Genomic DNA, 22,095 nt, shown 5'->3' on the forward strand with positions numbered 1-22,095 from the left:
ACGCCTTCTTCATCCATAGTCGTCAGTAAGCCGTCGTCATGGCAACCCAACTTGGTCTCAAAGTTTGACAGGCGTTTCTTCTTCTTCTTTTTTCTTTTGATGACGTTTTTAGTTGTTGCTGCCCGGAAGGCCGTCCCGCGCTCCGCAGTTCGGCGAGAGCAAAGCTTCGCGGCACGGTCAGACATTGGAACCCAACGTGTCAGAAGGAACGGTCGTGTTTTTTAGTCGGTGTGAAGGCTCTGCTATAATAGTTAGTTATAAACGGGGAAAAGAACAGAGACACCATCAATTCAGCAGCAACCAACTTCGTTTTTGTAATACCTTGAACGAAAGAACACGAGCTGAGGAACGCTTTGAACAGTTTTATTTATTTTTGAAAAGTTATTTAATCTTGGAGAGAGGACCACAGTGAGAGTTGCCTGCTATTATGACGAACAGAACGGCTCAGGAGCAATGCACAAGGTAAGCTTTAAGTCTTAGGTTTATTTCCACAGGAGACAGATTTACGTAAGATCTTACATCAGGTCCGTTTTACCTTCTGTACATTTTAAAGGACCCAATCAACATTGGCTGTACACCAGAAAATCTTCTATGTCTTTAAAACGACTGTGCGCTACCATAGTTACTCAAAATAATTGCAGAAAACCTTACTTTGTAACGAGCAATGGAGAGCTGTTGATAAGTTATATTACCTTGTGATAAACGGCTCCCTCTTATGTACCGTAGTTTTTGAGAAAGAGGTAATTTGTCATTCGAATATAAATTATAAGACTTCAGGCCTAAAGCCTTTTTAAAGGCAGTGGACACTATTGGTAATTACTCCAAATAATTATTAGCATAAAACCTCACTTGGTAAAGAGTAATGGGGAGAGGTTGATAGTTTAACGCAGTGTGAGAAACGGCTCCCTCTGAAGTGACGTCGTTTTCGAGAAAGAAGTAATTTTCCACGAATTTGATTTTGAGACCTCAGATTTAGAATTTGAGGTCTCGAAATCAAGCATCTGAAAGCACACAACTTTGTGTGTCAATGGTGTTTTTTCTTTCATAGTTATCTCACAACTCCGACGACCAATCAAGCTCAAATTTTCACAGATTTGTTATTTTATGCATATGTTGAAATACACCAAGTAAGAAGACTGGTCTTTGACAGTTAACATTAGTGTTAACACTCGAAAGGTTCTAAAATCTAAAGGTTTACAATGCCATTAAGGTGGGAAAAAGTATAGCGGCTAATTTCACTGGAAAAAAACCCACCCCAAAATATCATACACAAAAATAACAAGGAAGTTGTTTTAGTGAGATGATGATTGACTGTTAAACAACTGAAAAATATATTGGAAGAATTTATTTCCCCCAATTGTCCATAGTCCGACAATGGGGGCTCTCGTCCATTACCCGTATAGGTTGTAGGACTCTTTGGTGTTTCGCTGTTTTATAAAAGTATTAATTGATCTTACTTGTTGTAGTTCTTTCATGCAACTTGATTCTAGCTTATGCTTTACGGAACGCTTTTCATCTTGTTATTTTTTTCTTTAGGTCCCTTAATCAATGTAAAAAAAAAGGAAAAAAGTAGGCCGAGAAGTTATAGGCCTTTTTGAAACCACGGTTTCGGCTTATGGGTTCAGCCTAAGGCTCTGTCAGCCTGCTGAGTCCTGTACCGATAGCGCACGTTTTCAAACTCATTGACGTATAGCCCGATAAGCCGCCGAGACGGAGCAAAAACCGTGGTTTCTTAAAATGTTGAAGTGGCTCTTTTTAGAAATGGGGAGACTTATTTAAACATCCCGTTTTTTTTCTTCCAAAAGAAAACACCTTCCCCGATGGTATAATTATTTGTGTGGTTGCCACTCAAAAAAAGGCAATTAAATTGAAACACTTGCATTCCACATCTCCCCATTGATTAATTGAGTTAGTCTGTCATAGTGGTATGCGTAATGAGTCGAGCAAGCCTCGTCACTAGTGGTACTCTGTGGGGTGGGGAGGAGGAGGGAAGAATGAGGAGGAGAGGAGGGACACATATTTGCAGTTGACGTACCAGGTACATTAACCACACTGGACACCTTTGGTAAATGTCACAGACCAGTCTTCTCACTTGGTTTATCTCAACATATGCACACCTGTGAAAATTTTAACTCGACCACAGACCAGTCTTCTCACTTGGTTTATCTCAACATATGCACACCTGTGAAAATTTTAACTCGATTGGTCGTCCAAGTTGCGAGACAATAATGGAAGAAAAAAATTCTCGAAATTCTCGAGGTCTCGAAATCAAGTTCAAATATTTTAGTGAGAAATAACTTCTTTTTCGAAAACGACGTTACTTCAGAGGGAGCCATTTCTCACAATGTTTTATACTATCAACATCTCTCCATTGATCGCTAACAAGTAAGTGTTTATGCTAACGATTGTTTTGAGCAACTTACAATAGTATCCAGTGCATTTTAGACAGATTCTCTGAAAGCTTTAAGGTGTTGCCTCATTTCCTCACTAGAAAAAAAAACACGATATGGGATCTTTTACTTGATATAAGTTTTCACCGATAACAGATAATTCAGATGTTAGTTTATTGCCGAATAGCTATACAGAAATGTCTTGTTGTTTGGATTTGCTGTTTTCGTAGAATTCGTGTTTATTCTTGTCGTGCCGTGAAATTTAATTCAGCCAAACACCACATGAACTATAGTTCAGAATCATTTTACCAATTCACAAGACTGGCCTAAAATCCTACGCATTCTATACTATTACAGTTTTGACACTTTAAATTTAAAGCATCTGACACGTTTGGTAAATGTCAAAGACCAGTATTCTTACTTGATGTTACCACAACATATGAATACAATAAAAAACCTCTGAAAATTTAGACTCAACTGGTCATCGAAGTTGTAAGAGAATAATGAAATAAAAAAATACACTTGTTCCACAACTTTTTGCGCTTTCAGATGGCCGCATAATAAAAGGTTCTTATTTGCGTCCGAAATTACCTCTTTCTAAAAACAACGTTACTTCAGAGCCGTTTCTAACAACAATAATTTACAATTTCAACAGCTCTCCATTGTTCGTTACTAAGTAAGTTTTTATGCTAACAATTATTATGAGTAATTACCAATAGTGTCCGCTGCCTTTAATCGTAAAGCGAAACTTTTTGATTCGAGATGCCAAAGAAAAGTGGAAGAAAACAACACACATTTAAACAAAAAAGGGCGTGTAAGTACACCAATAAAACTACAAACTAAAAGAATGGAACTTTTTGTTTCCATTCCACGTAAGTTCCAGGCGACATATATCTTTCAAAACACTCTCCGTTGTTAACAGTTACATACTATCTCCTCCTATCACTTTACGTGTATAAACATCACATGGCGACAGAGCATTCGAAGAGCACGCAGATTGGTTCTAATCCTTTTAAGATCTCGGAATGTATTCGTAACCTTCAATGGTTTTAGTTTATTCAGTCTTTTTTTTTTACTCGCGCGTAATTTCCAGAATGTGGGAGGGTTTTCATGTTGAGGATTGACAAGTTCAGTCCATGCTGGTTGGAGAGGGTTTTACAAAATAGAGAATCGCCGAACTATCATTGTCTTAATACACAACATTTATAAGACGATTAATACGACCCTACCCGTATTTTTCCGCAAGGAATGTGTGACTACATTTTGGCATAAAGATGATCAGCCGTTGATTTCAACAAACTCTCTCTTAGGACTTGGGACGAGTTCAGTACCTGATTTCACGAAACGCTGGGATTAAATCTTTCTAGAGTTAATACGAGTAACTCGTCCCAACTTAGGATGGGTTCAATACATCCTAACGTCAATGGATACGGAACTTAACTCGTCCTAAGTCCTAAGATTAATCCAAAGTTACAGTTTGTTGAAATCGACGGCAGTTCCGTATACATAGAGACGTTATAGGACGCATTGAAACCATCCTAAGTTAGAACTATAGTTTATACTCGTTTTATCTTGAGAAAGGAATGATCCTAGAGTTTTGTGGAATCGGCTGTAGAGAGCTGTCTGGGTGGTGCGTATATGATGGACACCGGGCCCAATTTCATGGCTCTGCTTACCGTAAGCACAGAATCGGCGCTTACGGAAGCAGGGGATTCTCTGCTTACGGCAAGCGTAGTTCAGGGGTTAGCGGCGAGTTTTGGGCTGCTGCGCGTGCGTACTCTGCGTTACTAGGCATTCTACGCTTACAAGGCTCGCGCAGAAATTCGGCGCTTGCACGTAAGCGGGGAGTCGTGATCGTAAGCGCAGAATTTGGCGGTAAGCAGAGCCATAACATTGGGCCATGGTCTGGACGTTTGTTGGTGATGTGTCAGCAAGCAAAGCTGAATATCAATGCGAAGTCATATAATATCTGACTTCATGATTAGGTCGAATGCAAATTAATCCATCCCCAGTATGGTCACCCATAATTGGGAAGTTCAACCAACTATCTATTGTTATAAAAGAGAAGCGTTCACTTGTTGTTCTCTTTTAAGAAACACAACATGTTTGATCGGGTAAAAGGGGAATTTTGTTTACAATCTGAAAGCTGTAATTAAATACTATCTGTTTACCGGGCACCACAACTTGTGGAAGTGTCGTGGCCGAGCGGTTAAGAGCACCGAATTTCACATTCTGGTGTTTCTGATCAGCAGAGTGTGGGTTCGAATGCCCAGCCGTGACACTTGTGTTCTTAAGCAAGACATTTAACCATTGCTTCGTCCTTCTGATGGGACGTAAAGACGTTGGTCCTATGTGTTGTGGAACGCATGTAAAAGAACCTAGTGCCCTTATCGAAAAGAGAAGGGGTTCGTCCCGGTGTTCCTGGCTTTGGCTGCTGTATGCGCCGTAACACCTTGTAAACCCTTATAAGGTGCTACATAATTGGGTATCAGAATCCATCACTGCAATAAGATGTCTTTCTGAAAGTTTGTATAATTATACTCAGCGCCTTGAGTACCTTGTTCGGTAGAAACGTGCGCTATTAAGACTTCGCTACTGTTGTTATTAACTTTTTATATACCAGAAGGTATTTGGACGATAGAAATGCTTTTTGTTTTCTTGATACACATTGCGGCCCGCGTTTTTTGTCTGCAAAGTTTTCCCAACTTCCCTCGCACATAACGAAGAACGCAAACCCGTATTTCACCATGTTAAAGACCCACTTGCAAGGTAACAAGTGATCTTTGCTGAAATTTTGTTTTAAACATTTTCAACCAACAAGGAAGTTTAGAACAACAAAAATGAATAATAATATTGGAAAATAATGAAACAAAATAAAAATAAATAAATTAAAAATAATAATAAGAATATTGGAAAGTTGCGACAAACTGATTCTTTATTAAAGTACGTTCAGGTTGGTGTAGTGGTATCGGTTCAAATCCCGTCGGGGACACTATGTCGATTGTCTTTTTCAGTCCCTGCCCGATTCCTAGTATAATTTCATGTGGTTTCTTTCCAAATCTAAAATAAGAAACTTTCTTCATTGTCTTCTCTCCTTTCTTTTCTTGATTATTAGTAGCCCTACAGTGATTAAAGCTTTTCTGAGAGTCCTCGGTTTCACAACCAGAATTAAAAAACGAAACGAAGTGAAGTAAAATGAAAAAGTATAATGATGGGACTATGTCTTCTCAGTAATGATGCAAGCTTTGAATTCGACACACCATGCAAAGGACCTTCGCAAATTTATCCTTCAAAACAAGTAATAAATAAGTCAATGGCTTCATATACAGCGCTCATATCCGTCACTAAATGACGCTCGAGGCGCTTCAATATTCAAAATTATGAGCATGGACAGTCATTTGTGATATTTTCGAATAAGCTTGATTTGTCCACCTGTTTTCCCCAAAATTTAAATCTGCGGTGACACTATGATACAATTATTTTGATTTATCAGGCTGTACTGGCAAATTGCGTCATCAAGTGCACACATCCCCCAAACGTTACCCTACCTGCCTCACTATATAGACCTTTATCACGCTGTCATAATCTTCGTCATGTTCCCTGTTTCCAATAACAGTTATGAATGCTAACACTCATTGCGCACGGCACCAGACTATTATTTCGTCCACCCTCAGTTTGAATCCAATGAGTTGGAATGGAGGAAAAAAATCAAGATGGCCACACCGTGATAAAGGTCTGTACTGTGCGTGTGGTCCTTGTTCAAGACAATATGAAAAAATAAAAATAAAAAAAACATAAAAAAAGCTTATTTCTACCAGAAAGCTCACGCTGGTAAAAGAGTTCATTCGCTTACCGTTCCTCTAGTGCTAGTTTTATCTGCACTACCGTCATAGTCGACAAAACAGCATTTATATTAGACCCCACAGAATCACCTATGTTGATTGTCGCTTATTTTGATTGCCACAATCGAAACAAGTCCGCTGTGAACACACACGACATCCCTGACAAATCACAAAACCGTTTGCGTCGATGAAAACGGAAAGCTGTAGATCAATCTACGCACTTTCCCTTTTTACTTACCCCCAGCAAATCTGCGGCTGAAATTTGCAGTATTTCCCGTAAAATCCCATCATCAAACCACCTAGCATTTGTTTGCCAACTTTCAGAGACCCCCCCCCCCTCCAAAACCAGCCTCCGCCATACATTCACCGACATTTTTGGGGAGGGTTTTATTCCTTTCATTAAAAAGACCCCCTCTCGCAATCCAGCCTCCATCATAAAATCACAGGATTTTTTGACAAGGATTTTTTTCCTTTCAAAAAAAAAAAAATCGCTGTCCAAATAAAACAGTTGTGAAATCGCCTAAGCCGCGTGGACCCGCAAGCATCTCTCGCTATCGACCCGTCTCTGATTCAGCGATTCATTACAGCGTAATCATGCACGGAAATTTACCAAATCGTGAGCTTGCATCCTTTATGCATATTTGACTTGGAATGGCCGCTCGGTGCACACAGAACCCGCCTTTGCTCTGTATAATAAATACGCCTTTTACCTGTTTGTTAAATATCACAGAGAAAGCCGAAACCATTTTCTTGTAGGCTTATGGAGAAGCATCTCTAACGCCGAAAGCGGTTAAGAATTGGGCAAGTTATAATGTGAGGAAACATACCGTGAAATGAAATTATGTTTCGGAGTTGGCTACCGGGGCAGAACCATAAAGTCTGGCGTGAAGAGAGAGAGAGAGAGAGAGAGAGAGAGAGAGAGAGAGAGGCGGGGGGGGGGGGGGAGATGGGGGTGAAGGGGTGGGGGTTGTGTAGGAGAGGGTAGGGAGGAGGTACAGATAGAAAAAAAAAGAAATGTTAATTGTTGTTTTGTTTTGTATTGGGATCCAGTTCGACTCTTTCAATAAAACAAGTCGACTTGGTTCTGCTTAAATTCTAAAGCCCTTAATCTTATTTTCTGCTAACAGCGTTCCTGTTATAAATATTTGATTTGGCCATTTCCAGCGATCCTGTATATGCCCCCCGCCCTCATTGGTTTGCGTATCTATTACATTATATGATTTCCATTTCATGTTCATAACATTTTAATAGTTTTTCTTTACCAGTTCCTGACTGTCTTTGACTTAAAAAGTTGTACTTATTTCGTTTAATATTCCCAGTTTTCCCCCAATATCGAAACATAAATGTTGATTAAATTGAATTGAAACGAGTGTTGACTACACTTTTAAACAAAACGAAGAAGCTATCAAAATGTACAGTCTCAACGGATTATAGTTTGGGTCTGTAAAACAAGCAACGAGTGGTAAAATTATGCAATAATCGTGTACCGAGAACTCGATCTGATCACAGACTCGGCCGAGCGGGGATGCGTGAGGGCGGTCTTCTCTGCTTACCATATCCTATTACAGGTTATGAGACCGATCTTCTTTGTCATCACCCTTTTCCCTTCATTGATTGATATGTCATCCACTGTAAAGTGGGTTTCAAATTCAGAGTACGAGAGAGAGAGAGTACTATTTAAGGGCTTGAACTGTTGGGTCCTGTTTGAGGCCGTGGACAGCAGGAGGTGATCACCAAGAACCATTTAAGTCTGGTGGAATTAGTAGTTCCCCTTTAAAATTAGTTTTACCGCGGGCTATAAGCTCGCGAAGGTTTGGCTTGTGACCGGGTCATTTTTTTTCTTCGTTCCCGTGACGTCATAAATTATTCAATATGGATGTTCAGATGAAAATTTTTAAAAATTTTATCTGAGGTCTCGAAATCTAATTCGTGGAAAATTACTTCTTTCTCGAAAACTGCATTACTTCAGAGGGAGCTGTTTCTCACAATGTTTTACTATCAACCTCTCCCCCATTACTCGTAATCAAGAAGGGTTTTATGATGATAACTGTTTTGAGTAATTACGAATAGTTTCCACTGCCTTTAATAATCCAACCTCCCTGGTTGAGCCGTTTCAAACGGACCAAACGTATTACCAACTTGCTGTCAAACTCACACCAAAGGTCATTTTTACCCAAAGATGAAGACGATAAGACTAAAAACCAACCTACGCCAAAAAAAGCCATACTATAATCCAATTGTTTGCACCCCCGTCTCCCAAAATAGGGCTAGAAGATTGCAACCCGAAACCCACCACACACAAAATGAAAATATGAATTTGTAACTAAAGAGTTATGACAAACAACGCGTTGACGATTTGAAGGCAAATCAAACAAGTCACGACGTTGAAGTTGAATCGACAAATACCAATGGGTTGTTCGGTCGATATTTCCACTACCAAATCAACTTGATTTGCGTGGCTGCATTTTACAAGCCGCGTATGTCCTTTTAATTTTTTTCCACGGGTGACGAAGAGCATCGAATCAAACGAATTCAAGACTGTGTTTTCTTCTTCTTTTCAGAAATGTATAAACCTTGAAGAGAGGTTGGGGAACAAATTGTGGTTGAGTAGTAGATAAATTGATTACCGGAACGTGCGTTTGGTGCCGCTTGGCTTTTTCCCCGCCGTGGCTTTATCGAAACAAGGCGGTTAAGGGTTTTTGTTCGATTGACTTATTTTCCCTCTCAAAACTGACGTGTCCGGAAAAGGGTAAGTGTTCAATCGAACTGGTTATGTTTTTTTTTTTTTTTTTCTTTTTTTTCTTTCTTTTTTTTTTTTTTTTTTTGGGGGGGGGGGGGGGCCTGGCTTGGCCGTGGATGCTTTCCCTAGCAAGTGAATCATTGAAAAAGGTTTAACTATTTTGTGTTGTTTCTCGGGAGTGAAAACATTGAGCAGCAGGTCTCTGTATTCCATTAAATGTTCTTATCTCTCTGTGGGAGGTTTGTGGGAGGGAGGGAGGAGGGGGAAGGAAGGGGGGTGTTCTAGGTGCATCGCGTTTCCCCGTATCAACGATGACACTGGGATTGAAGTACGTCGCCCCCTCACATTACGTGCCCAAGACCTCTAGACCTTTTAGAAGTTTGTCATCTCTCCCTCCCCACCCCTAATGTTTTTTTGAAAGAAAAGCCACATCCGACGGTGGGATCTGATTGCCGGTTATCGGTAGGGCCGCGTGAGTTGTAATCGTGACGGAGCATCTCGTAGTGAGGACACGGCGTTGCTGTCCTACCCCTCTACTCCCCGTTGCGAGCGCGGGGTCCCTTGCGAGTTTACCACGGCACTCCCTCGCTGGGTCCGCGTGTGAGTCTCCGAGAAGGGCCGCGGTTTTTTATCTGATCCCCGAGCCAGGGTTATTATTTACGCTTCATTTCAAAAAACCTGCTCTTGAATTTTTTTTTCCTGTCAATTCGAGCTGTCGATTATTTTTTTTCTCCCTTCTTTTTTCTCTCACCATGACCGCTGCCAGGGGCAGGGTATGATGAAATGTCATACACACACGCAAGACTGTAACGTTGAGTTACTCGTCTGAGTTGCTAAAACCTTTTTGTATGAATAATAATAATAATAAAAATAGAAAAGTGAAATTCAAAGTCTTCTTGTTTCATGCTTGATAGGAGACTGAGGGAAGAAAAGGGAGGAATTAATTAGACACAGACAGAAGGTTATTTTTAACCTCAGGATTTATGAATCTGCTCATCTCTAGTTATGTTCATTTCTTATCGCAGAACGGGGATCTTATGATAACAGATGGGTCTGCCTGCCCTTCTGGTTAGGAAAGTTCGGGGAACCTTTTTTTTTCCCCAAAAAAGATGCGGGTGAATTCCTCCTCGTCATTTTCCATTCTCGTCTCCATGTTATTGTAGCATCATTTGTCGTGTGCCCATGGATTTCGTCTCCGCATCCTCTCGTCTGTCTATATTCCGTGAAATAACTGAACTGAAAACAAGCCTTTTGGTCGAGCACAGGCACGTTAATCCGTCAAAAACCAACATCCACGCCCGCTTAAACATTAACCCCCGACAGCCTCGACCCCCCTAAATCGGCGTTCTTTAAGAAGAGCAAAAATCAACAACTTTCACTCTTCTTTGTCAAAGATTTGATGAGTGGAGAAGGACTTTATAAGTAAATCCGCGTTATGATCCCAACCTTCGTAGATTGATTCCTTTGATAAGAATATATCCTTTATAAGATTTGTCAAAGTAGACAGAAAATATGGAAATACGTCTGGAGTGTGTATGAATAAAAATCTAAGACATTGAATTTATCCTTCACAGTTAGATCTTAATCGTAATGTCACTATCTTTGTTGAGTAGCAATAAATAAATAGTATGAACTTCAAACCAGTTTTTTTTCTGTTCAGATTGAAAGTATTTTATTTGTAAACATTTTTTTGTACATTTTGTTGTAAACGGATCCCTCAATGTTTAATGTTTAATTTTTGTGTTTAATATGTTGTTTGTAACATCGGAATAATTACATGTTTACACAGGTTCATAGCTTACATCTGGTATAAAGAAATAGGTATTAAGAAATGAGTAAACCATCGCGAGAACAAAACTCGATATTAAAAACACTACAAGGTTTGAAACTAGGTTTTCTTCAAGCATTTTTCGTGACTTTGATTACCGATTTAGCTTCAACTTTCACAGGTTTTTAATATAATGTCTGTATTAATATTTTCATCTAAAGTGTGGATCAACTGGGCCCAATTTCATAGAGCTGCTAAGCACGAATATTTGCTTAGCATGAAATTTCTTCTTTGATAAAAACAGGATTACCAACCGAATTTCCATTTGTTGCATGTTGCTTGTTACTGGTATTCAGATGTTGTTTGCTTATCCTGAAAATCGCATGGAAATTGTTGGTAATCTTGTTTTTATCAAGGCAAACAATTTCATGCTAGGCAAATTTTTGTGCTTAGCAGCTCTATGAAATTGGGCCCTGGTCTTTGACGTTGAAAGCCTATGTCCTTTAATCAACGCCAAGTTTATTTTATTCTTTTCTATTTGTTCGTTATAGGGCAGGCAGCATTTGTCCAAGCATCATCCGCTTCAGCGCTTGGCTCTTACTGACGATACTGGTAGCACAAGTTCTCCTGGGTACCACAGCCAAGGCAGAAGAGAAAACTAGGTTCCCCAAATTCATGAGATGGGGTAAAAGATACAGCCCAGGTACGTACACTTTAGAAACCCCGGGGTAACAAATGACCAGGATTCCGGGTCTCATGGGGCTTTATACCAGACCCGGGTCAGGCTAACCCGGATCACCTGGCCCATATCCGAATCATGCTGACCCGGATCAGGGTGTTGCTTACCCGGAAAGTCGTATGAAAACGGGGTTTTACGTGGATTCTGCGTCCTTTTGACCCATTTTGGAAACAGATTCCCGGCCACACAGAAAGTGTCAAGCTTCACGGGACCCGGATCCGGTAGAAGCTCACGATAGAAGCCATCTTTAAAGCCATTATATACTTTCGGAACAGAAAAACAAATAAAAGTTCACAGATTTACAAATAACTTACAGGGTTTACAGAAGGCAATGGTGAAAGACTTCTCTTGAAATATTATTCCATGAAATGCTTTACTTTTTAAAAAACATTAAAACAATTATCAATTCTCTATATCGATAATTGCGGATTTTTTTTAAACACGTGTCATGACACGGCGAAACGTGCGGGAACAAGGGTGGGTTTTCCCGTTACATTCTCCCGTCTCCGATGACCGATTGAGCCTAAATTTTCACAGGTTTGTTATTTTATATATAAGTTGTGATACACGAAGTGTGGGCCTTTTGACTATACTGCTTACCGAAAGTGTCCAACGGCTTTAAGTGCTTGGGTTTTGATTTTGATTTTGAGCTGCGTAAAGTATTCTAACTTTGCTGCAAAAGCCGAGTGGTTCACCGACTAATCACGCAAAGTTGATAAACTCACGTGTGCAGCACGTGGTATATACGTAAAACGTATAGATATGGTTTCAAAGGGAATAGTTAATAATATGGCCGACCATACACTGTGAGACGTCAGGTGGGAACTATATATTATAACTCATAAAAAAGCTGGCAACAAACTTGCTGAAGTTGTCTTTATAGGAATATTATCTTATCGGAAGTTTTAATATGACCTCCTCACTTCTTAATCAACTGTGTACAGGGCGAATCAGACAGGAGAGCGAAACAGACACGATGAATTCACAAAAAAGAAGAAGAACTTTCCCCATGTTTTGTAGATAATTAGACAACTCGTTTGATTGATTAACCATCAACCCCGGTCCTTAACACTAGAATAGGTTGCTTTGTACACACATTTAAGAACTTGAGAAAGATAACTTGATGAACTACCAACGGCTCTTGCTAACATCAGCCAATACTGATTATAATCAAATTCTCACTTTTATGAAATCGGATTCCGCCATATGAGTCCGAAGACGACACAAAAAACAAAGCACCTCATAGCGAGACAATATCAACGCAGGCACAAACAAACTAAAACCATCATTTTTTGTTTTTTCACACTGTGTATACATTTCAACGACATTTTAACAACATATGTTAACATCGTTGCACCAAAATTGTTGATTTTCCCATTTCTGATCGTGTAACTTAAAACGCAATTACTGTCCAATCATCCAGATCGTTAAGTACACATCCACCGTCTGTTACACTTCACTAAAACAAAAAGAGGAATCCAAAACCTACTTAAGCCCTCATCGGTACTAAGCAAACATTTTAAAAAGAAACCCATTCGCTGATGTTTGAATAATTAGTTCTAGACTCCGTTGGGTGATCTTTGTTTTCCAGCAACCGAGTCTCGTGGAATCGTGCTGATTAATTGAGATATTATACCAGATGTAAACATGGTTATCTTGTTAATCTGTTCGTGAGCCTGGCTCTTTCTACCTTTTATTCTCTCTTGAATGAGTGGGGGTATTCCGAGATTGGGAGTAATTGAGCCAACCGACGAGGTGGGTTTGCTTCGTGATGATCTAGAGCAGCCTCCACCCCCGGGAACCACGGCAACGCCACGCCGGGTTTGAACCACTCCGGTCCCAAGTTGTCTCGTGCCATTTCTTAATCTTATCAAAATATGAATGAGTTTTAGATTGGGAGGAGATTTTGTGTTATCAAGTTCTTGTATGAAGTGTGCGTTTGTTCACTTTTCGTATAACTCAGTTCAACATTATGTGATTGTTTTATACTTTCTACAACGTAGGCCTATACCTTTTAGAGTTTTCGAAAACAATAAAAACTTCCAGTCTCATCCACGCCACTGTCCACGCCCAATCCACTCCTCCGCATATTTCCCTCATCTGTTGAATGATCATCTCAAATAAAAAAGGTTGATAGATGTTTGCTTAGTAGTATACTTGGACACTTGAGGTATTTTTTCAACAAAATACGAGGAGTATATATATGAGTACTTTGTGAGCGCGATTGAGAGTTTTTTTTTACTGTGGTGCTCAAATACTTTACTGTGAGTACGATTGAGTAGAGTTCTTTACTGTTTTTTTTTGTATGCAACAATACTCAGAGTCTTTTTCTGTAGCCAGAAGTACGAGTAATGACACTTAACCGTACTTTATCGAGTATACAAAAGTACTTTCATGTGAGGACAAGAACGATTTATTTACTGAATAGCAAGGGTATACTTTGATTACGTGTAAGAGTACTTTACTGTGCGTACGTGGCTAGAGTACTTTACTCTGAGTTCAAGAGTATAGTATTCGTTTCTGTACGTACGAGTAAAACTTCTTTGACAAAAGTACTTTACTGTTGGCGTAGTGGGCTACTTCACTGTGAGATAAGAGTTTATGGCCCTTTACTTTACGAATATTAGACTACTTAAAGGCAGTGGACACTATTGGTAATTACTCAAAATAATTATTAGCATAAAACCTTACTTGGTAACGAGTAATGGGGAGAGGTTGATAGTATTAAACATTGTGAGAAACGGCTCCCTCTGAAGTGCCATAGTTTTCGGGAAAGAAGTAATTTTCCACGAATTTGATTTCGAGACCTCAGATTTAGCATTTGAGGTCTCGAAATCAAGCATCTGAAAGCACATAACTTCGTGTGACAAGGGTGTTTTTTCTTTCATAGTTATTTCGCAAATCCGACAACCAATCAAGCTCAAAATTTCACAGGTTTGTTATTTTATGCATATGTTGAGATGCACCAAGTGAGAAGACTTGATTCTGACAATTACCAATAGTGTCTAGTGTCTTCAAATGCTTCGTCATGTTCCCCTTAATATTCGCCTTTCTCGAGGGAGTGTTTGAGAGGAGGTTGTCCTGTCTTTAGAATGACCCAAAATCGCACGAAAAAGTGGGTTGACGTAATTGAAGAGCATTAGTGGTTATTCTTAGATGTTACTTTATCCAGCGGTCCTCGAGACTTCAACGCCATAACGCCCTCATATCCAAGTCCTTGACTCGGCTGACATTTTGCAGACCTCTGAACATTAACGATTCATTCGCCCACGTAGTATACTATTTTTAATCGGGGCGTTTTACGAAACACATCTCCCCTCTTGTAGACAAATAGGGAGAAGTTTTTTTAAAGGCACTGGACACTATTGGTAATTACTCACAATAATTGTTAGCGTAAAAACTTACTTGGTATTGTTTGGTAACGAACAGAACAACGAAAAGCTGTTGATAAGTTTAAAACATTGTGAGAAACGGCTCCCTCTGATGAAGTATGTTTTCTGGAACAGGCTATTTCTCACTTAAATATTTATACATTTTAGGCATAAAGCCCTTTTTAGGCATCCGAAAGTACACAAATTTGTGGAACAAGAATGTTTTTTTCTCTCCACTATTCTTCTCGCAACCAAATGAGTCCAACGTTCCACAGGTTTGGTATTGTATGCAAAATGTTGGGATACACCAAGTGAGAAGACTGGTGTTTGACACGTCTAGGTGTCCATTGCCTTTAAAGGCAGTGGACACTATTGGTAATTACTCAAAATAATGATTAGCATAAAACTTACTAGGTAACGAGTAATGGGGGGAGATGATAATATAAAACATTGTGAGAAACGGCTCCCTCTGAAGTAACGTAGTTTTTAAGAAAAAAAATCAGTAATTTTCGACGAATTTGATTTAGAGACCTCAGAATTAGATTTTGACAAGTTTGTTATTTTATGCATATGTTGAGATACACCAAGTGAGAAGACTGGTCTTTGACAATTGCCAGTAGTGCCAGTGTCTTTAAACCTTGTTCGCATTGTGTGTTCTCGACCGCTTGATATTCTTGTGAAACCAGTGTATCATTCCTTTTTTGTTCATGACCACGTGATACATGTTTAACGGTGAGTGAAGATGTGTTTATGGGACCATTTCATGACAAAGTTAAATCAATAAATAAAACAAACGAAAACCTCTCAAAAACTGTTTCGAGATATTTTCAAATCGCCCGGCTCTACGAAACGCACCGCGAACAAACAACTCTTCAAGGTCAACTGTTTGCTCACAAAACAAAGACAAAGATCGCAAAAAGGGTTCTTTTTATTGCGCAACTTGAATAAAAAAAAATATCTTGTTACAAATCAAAGTTGTTTTTTAGCTGGTTTTGATATTTAGATGATTTTTTACAATAGCGAGGAAAACTGTAGCCCTTCAACATAACCCTCTTCCTTAAACACCTCATGAACAAAATAAGACAGAAAAACGCATCCTTTGCATGTATCTTTATAGGTTACGACCATGTGCATGCTCAGCGTGGTCTCGACATTGCTTCTTCATGCCTGTGCACCAAAAGACAATAAATTGTGATATTTGATCTAGCATTTACACCACATCGGTAAAAAAATACTAACAGTAAATTCCTGCGACGACTTCGCTTGAAGAAACGTCAATTGAAATCGGTTTAGGGTTCTGTTGCTGCCAGGGCCGTGGATAGAGTAGCATCGAACCTTCCGGACCTTCACGGCGATTAAGCAATGGGTATTTTGGGCTTAGTATCCAGCCCCTAATCTATCCTCCCGTGTCCGTCTTTTCTATATCATGATTGCAATCTCTACAAGGTTGAAGAGAACCAAGGACCTTGCAAAGCTGTCATACAAATTGATGAAGGTCTATTATTTTTGTCGAGTCAGTTCGTTTGGTGACAGAGGGGGAAGGGGGGGGGGGGGTAAGGTGAGGCGTGCAGGCATTGTCCTTGCTGTTTGTACTTGAAGGTATAGACATTTCTTGATACGATCAGACGCTCTTCCTGTTTCGAACCAAAAAAAGTATAAGTTATAAACCACAAAGGGACCTAACTAGGTATGAGCTGCATTTCTGAAAAAAAAAAAGACTCAAAAGAAAAGCACTGAAAAATCCAACCAAAAACCTACCCCCTCTCCCCCCAAAAAACAAAAACAAAAACTGAGATCTGTAACAAAAATCATCGCCCCGAAACCTAAAACAAAATCAACGACGACAATTTGAAGAATATGATTAAAACATGTATCTTTCAACAATAATCAGTTTACTGCAGTAGATTTGACTACCAACATCATAATCAATTTATGTTTGTTACTTGCTGATTATTATTATCGCTATGATTAAGGTCACTAAATAGGGCGTCTTAAAATGCCGAAAATCGTCTCTACAATTAACGCTCGATTCTTTCTGAATAAAGTTTGAATCAGGCAGGCCTCGTTTTACCTACACAAATATTATTCATATAAACAAGAAGATGTGCAGCAAAAACAGCACAGCGGATAAATGTGCCATAAGCTGTGTTTTGTTTACCGTGTGTGCGGTACCTAAATACAGACATGAGTCTCGCCTGGTTCTAAAATGTAGGTCCTTACACTCAGGTTCGAGCCGCACTAATAATATAAAGGGTTGGGGCAATATTTGGATTCGGACTATTTCTTGAAGACACTGGACAGTGGACACTATTAGTAATTGTCAAAGACTAGCCTTCACAGTTGGTGTAGCTCAACATATGCATAAAATAACAAACCTGTGAAAGTTTGAGATCAATCCGTCGTCGAAGTTGCGAGATAATAATGAAAGAAAAAACACCCTTGTCACACGAAGTTGTGTGCTTTCAGATGCTTGATTTCGAGACCTCAAATTCTAAATCTAAGGTCCCGAAATCAAATTCGTGGAAAATTACTTCTTTCTCGATAACTACGAAACTTCAGAGGAGCCGTTTCTCAAAATGTTTTATACTATCAACCTCTTCACATTACTCATTACCAAGTAAGGTTTTATGCTACAAAATTATTTTGAGTAACTACCAATAGTGTCCACTGCCTTTAAGATTTTTTTCTCAACAGTCTATTACATCCATGTTATATAAAGCTGGCAATCACACACAATTACTCGTTACCAAGTGAGGTTTTATGCTGATCATTATTTTTTGAGTAATTACCAATAGTGTCCACTGCCTTAAAAGGTAAATAGGATGAGAAACACTTACAGGGCTCCATTTTCGTGCCGCGAAATCGTAACTATTATTGGGCCTATCTATAGCGATCAAGAATGGTGGACTCAAGTTCTGTAATTTACAGAGTATTGGTTCGAATCCTGACCCGGTCAATTGCAACACTTGTGACATTTAGTAAGGCAGTTAATCATAATAGCTTCTCCCCACCCAGGAGTACAAATATGTAAACCCGTGAGAGCTGCAGAGTCTGTCCGGGGGGAATTACATTCTCTGCCAAGGTAAACGGATATGAACACCGGCCTGATGAACCATATTGCCTCGAGACAGACTTTACTTTACAATCGTAGCTATCTGTGGCACTTATTTATATTAATCGATTCCCTTTGTTCTTTTCTCCTTGCCTTTGTATTTCCAGATTACGTGGTTATGGACGACAATGAAGTAAAAGACGAGATGAAATTGCCCGTATTTGGTAACGATGAAGTTTTGTGCAAAAACGTGGCGTCCGGCGGCCTTTACCGTTGTGGCAAAGTACCAGCGACTGCATGAGGTACGGTATTATTTAAAACAAGAATGGGTTTCTATTTCCAATAGTTTTTCCCTCGCGTAGCTCCTTACTAATAGTGGCTTTTAGCCTTGTTTGGGGCAAAAATGTAGATGCAACTAGTATAATTCGCATGAGGTTTTTGCCGAAAGTTTTTTTCTTTCTGTTTTCAGTTTTGATGATTTTCATAAGTAGACTGTCAATAAAAAGCATTTCAATTGTCCAGATGTAGTATTGCCAAAATAGGTTCCTTTGCCAATTTGGTGATTTTTAATTGTCTCAGCATTTCAGAAATCATTACTGGGAGCTTATTTAGTACAAGGCTCCGTTACTCAAACACTTAACAAAAATCAACATGGAATTTACCCAGCCTTTATAACCAACGTTGCTTATTTCGACTGCAACAATCAAAATAAGGTTTTTATGAGCCCGTGACAAAATCCCTGATACACGGTTTGTGGTTTTTACTAGTAATACAACCATTTGACGATAATTATTTCAAGCTACGATTGTTTGGTGATCTGATTGAACAATACCTGAAAATGAAATCATTCTTTCTCAATCAATAATTTATGTTAATGAATAACAGACTCTTCTTCATCAGATTCATTTTTGATTTGTTTTTGTCTCTCTTTCAAATATTCAGAACCGTTGAAGATACTAAACCGAAACGACGAGACATCTAACAACAGCAACTTTGCACCCTGACGGCATGAAATCAATTTGAACACCGACCCTTTGACCATGCGACGATCTTTAAAAAAAAATGCTTATATCAATCATTATGCACTCCTTTAACTTTAAGCGAAATGCAGTTTGTAGAATTACACCAGACCTTTTAAGGTCTGGTGTTATTTACAAACTATTACTGTAATCTTCTGCGGTGTTTATTTTCACATCTCTGGTGAGGATTGAACACCGAGTGCAACACTCTAATTTGACGCAAACTGATGAAGTTGAAGAATAAAAAAGATAATTTTCTTCAATGGCTCGTACTTAGATTTTTCAAATAATGTGTATACAAGTCTCGCTAGTTTAAAAAATAAACAAACAAAAATAAAACTACATAAAACAAAGGATAAAAGTAAACAAACGATTCAATAATGTGCACAATTCTTAACAGTTTGCTTCAAAATGTGATAATTTTAAATTAAAATATCGATTTCGAAAAATTGTACATTGACGATTTGGCTTTAAATGCGCCACATCATCTTGTAAACCGTTATAGGTGCTATGTAGAGGGATTTGTCCAATACTTAAAAAATGTAGCCACAAAACTTTGAAGGAAAATACTGAACTTTGAGGCGCATTGAGCGTCACTGAGTGACGAATATGAGGGCTTTATTAAAAAGCCACTATTATTATTATTATTCGAAATATTATTCGTCATCTGGTGTTGACTTAAAGGGAAGGTACACGTTTGGTAATTGTCAAAGACCAGTCTTCTCAATGGGTGTGTCCCAATTCAAGCATAAAATAACAAGCCTGTGAAAATTTGAGCTAAATTGGTCATCAAAGTTGCGAGAAAATGATGAGAAAAAAACCCACCCTTGTTGGACGAATTTGTGTGCTTTCAGATAGGAATAAAAGACTTCTGGCCATAAGTATTTTATTATTTTAGTGAGAAATTACATCTTTCTCAAAATCTATGCTACTTCAGAGGGAGTCGTTTCCCACAATGTTTTATACTATTAACAGCTCTCCAATGCTTGTTACCAAGTCAGTTGTTAAGTTATAATTTGTCTTGATTAATTACCGAACGTGTACCTTCCCTTTAATAGTGTTACCCGGTGTCATTTTTGTGTGTGCACATAGCTAACACCGACGCAACACAATAACTGCCGAGTGCTGCATTACCTAATTCTGAACAGTCTCATTTAACCCAATTTGATTGTCAATGCTATGAAGAAATAATTACAATTTTTTCTATAATTTCAACTAAAACTGTATCGTTGTTCTATCCATTAAATTTAAATTACAGCTGCACGGTGACTGTATATTAATTTTCCTCATGAGTTGTCCCTGTGCGTAAACGTGTTCAAACTGATGCCGTTACAAACAGCCCAACGTTATACAAACTCCTTTATGGTGCAGTGTAAGTGAAAATTTGAGGTCTTGTATCTTACGTTAAAGGCAGACGACAAACATGTTGTTGCAAAATTTGATATACAGAAAGGGTTATACTTCTTTCAAAACTGCTCAATTATATGGAATAAATATTATACTTTATTGATTGTATAAGACCTACTCAACTGGATAATTATTCCTCATATAATAACATAGTTAAGTATGGTTACATTGAATACCAAACTGATAATATTGAAATATCACTGTAAATTATGAGTAGTCGCTTCAATAAAAGCGAACAATAATTATGTCGGAAAAAAACTTACGTCATTACGAAACTTACGTCATTACGAAACGAATTCAAAATAAAAGGCTTCATGTATGGTTTGGGAATAGTATATATAATTCGATAAATCAGCTATTGGGAATGACGTCAAGGGTAACGTACTAGGAAAAACATGTATTTGCAAAAGGTTTCTTTAAGATGAGACTTAAGGCTAAATATGAATGCATGGTAGAAAAAAAAAAAAGTAAGGTTTTCGGCAACACCATGTAAAAATATTTTCGGAAAAAAAACCTGCCTGGATATCACCGCAATTATCTCTCTTACATGGAACAAAGGAAGATTAAGTCACTAAAAAAAAGTGTATAACACGTTTCAACCAAAGCAAACGCTTACCAGGCAGCATAGAATGTTAACTGTTTTATGAAAGGATTCAGGGCAAAAGGGGTGCAAAATACTGTATTTACCGGGGTAAACGTTTAAGCCTATGTTTCATGTCGTTTCCAGTACGTTAAACGTTTACCACAGTTTAAAACGTATAACACCATAGTTATGATAAAGTTTGCCACTGTTTACAGCTGTACTATAAAACATAACTTTTGAGTAATATCAATTAACTATACGCGCCAGCTCATTGTATCTTTGGAAACAATTTTATAATTTACTGCATAATTTACATTACCAATAAAGATGAAATATTTTGTTCCTGAATACTTTGTAATTTCTTGAATATGTAGGGTAACGTATACCCGGCGATTGTCTAAAGAACAACATTATAATTACCATGTATAATAATTAGAAACACATTGTAAATATAACACAAATACTATTTTGTTTATTGTTAAACTAGCGTACTTTATTATTTTAACAGGGAATTAAGTCTCTATTTAGAATACCACTGTGATTATCAGAAATAAACCAATTATTATAGAATTATCATTGTCACTAAAACAATCACATAACTACTATTAGACTAGCACTGTATGCGTACCACCTTAGCTCACGAAAGAAGAAAAAATGGAGAATAAAATCGACAAAATTGACTGACATCATTCTTCAGCCCCTTTCTCCATCTCTATTTTTTTGTTTTATTTCTTAGCTGTCCTGTCATGTTTACATCACCCCCTAGGAGGCATCTTCTTTCCGCACGGAAACGATTAGTGATCACCCTCATGACTCCCATCTCGCCGAGCCATGACCGCGAAAGTCATTATTCAGCGGACGGTACCGCTCTACTCGTGGGGGAGCCGGACGCGATGGACGGCCCATTCCACGGCAGGTCCCTCCCGCTCTGGGTATTTACAGTAGTACCGTTGCCCCCGGGGGCCAGTCAAAGCATCTATGATTTTTTAATTCACCCATCAAATAAATCGATCATAACCGCGAAAAAACCCAAGGGAGAGATCTGACATCAAAATAAAAGCTCTGCTGTGTTTTAATGAAGGTCAATCACTCCGATCCACTTCATTCATATTGTAGTTTTAAAGGCACTGGCATTGGACACTATTGGTAATAACTCAAAATAATTGGTAGCATAAAAACTTACT

General features: G+C 38.6%; 1 protein-coding gene across 1 annotated transcript; it reads left to right on the top strand.

The window, feature by feature from the left end:
• Positions 1 to 197: 197 nt before the first annotated feature.
• Positions 198 to 21,587, top strand: LOC139937825 (uncharacterized). The gene is made up of 4 exons (XM_071933149.1): positions 198 to 462; positions 11,292 to 11,443; positions 18,070 to 18,204; positions 18,845 to 21,587. Exons 1-3 carry the CDS (start codon positions 428 to 430, stop codon positions 18,201 to 18,203), a joined length of 321 nt encoding a protein of 106 aa, XP_071789250.1. The 5' UTR covers positions 198 to 427; the 3' UTR covers position 18,204; positions 18,845 to 21,587.
• The last annotated feature ends 508 nt before the right edge of the window (positions 21,588 to 22,095 follow it).

This window comes from Asterias amurensis, chromosome 5, assembly GCF_032118995.1.
Source record: "Asterias amurensis chromosome 5, ASM3211899v1".
In the NCBI taxonomy this organism is placed as follows: domain Eukaryota; kingdom Metazoa; phylum Echinodermata; class Asteroidea; order Forcipulatida; family Asteriidae; genus Asterias; species Asterias amurensis.

Coding starts and splice junctions, on each gene's coding strand:
- LOC139937825 (XM_071933149.1), top strand. CDS start 428: ATGACGAACAGAACGGCTCAGGAGCAATGCACAAG. Junction 463..11,291: donor GCTCAGGAGCAATGCACAAG/GTAAGCTTTAAG, acceptor TGTTCGTTATAG/GGCAGGCAGCATTTGTCCAA. Junction 11,444..18,069: donor GGGTAAAAGATACAGCCCAG/GTACGTACACTT, acceptor TTGTATTTCCAG/ATTACGTGGTTATGGACGAC.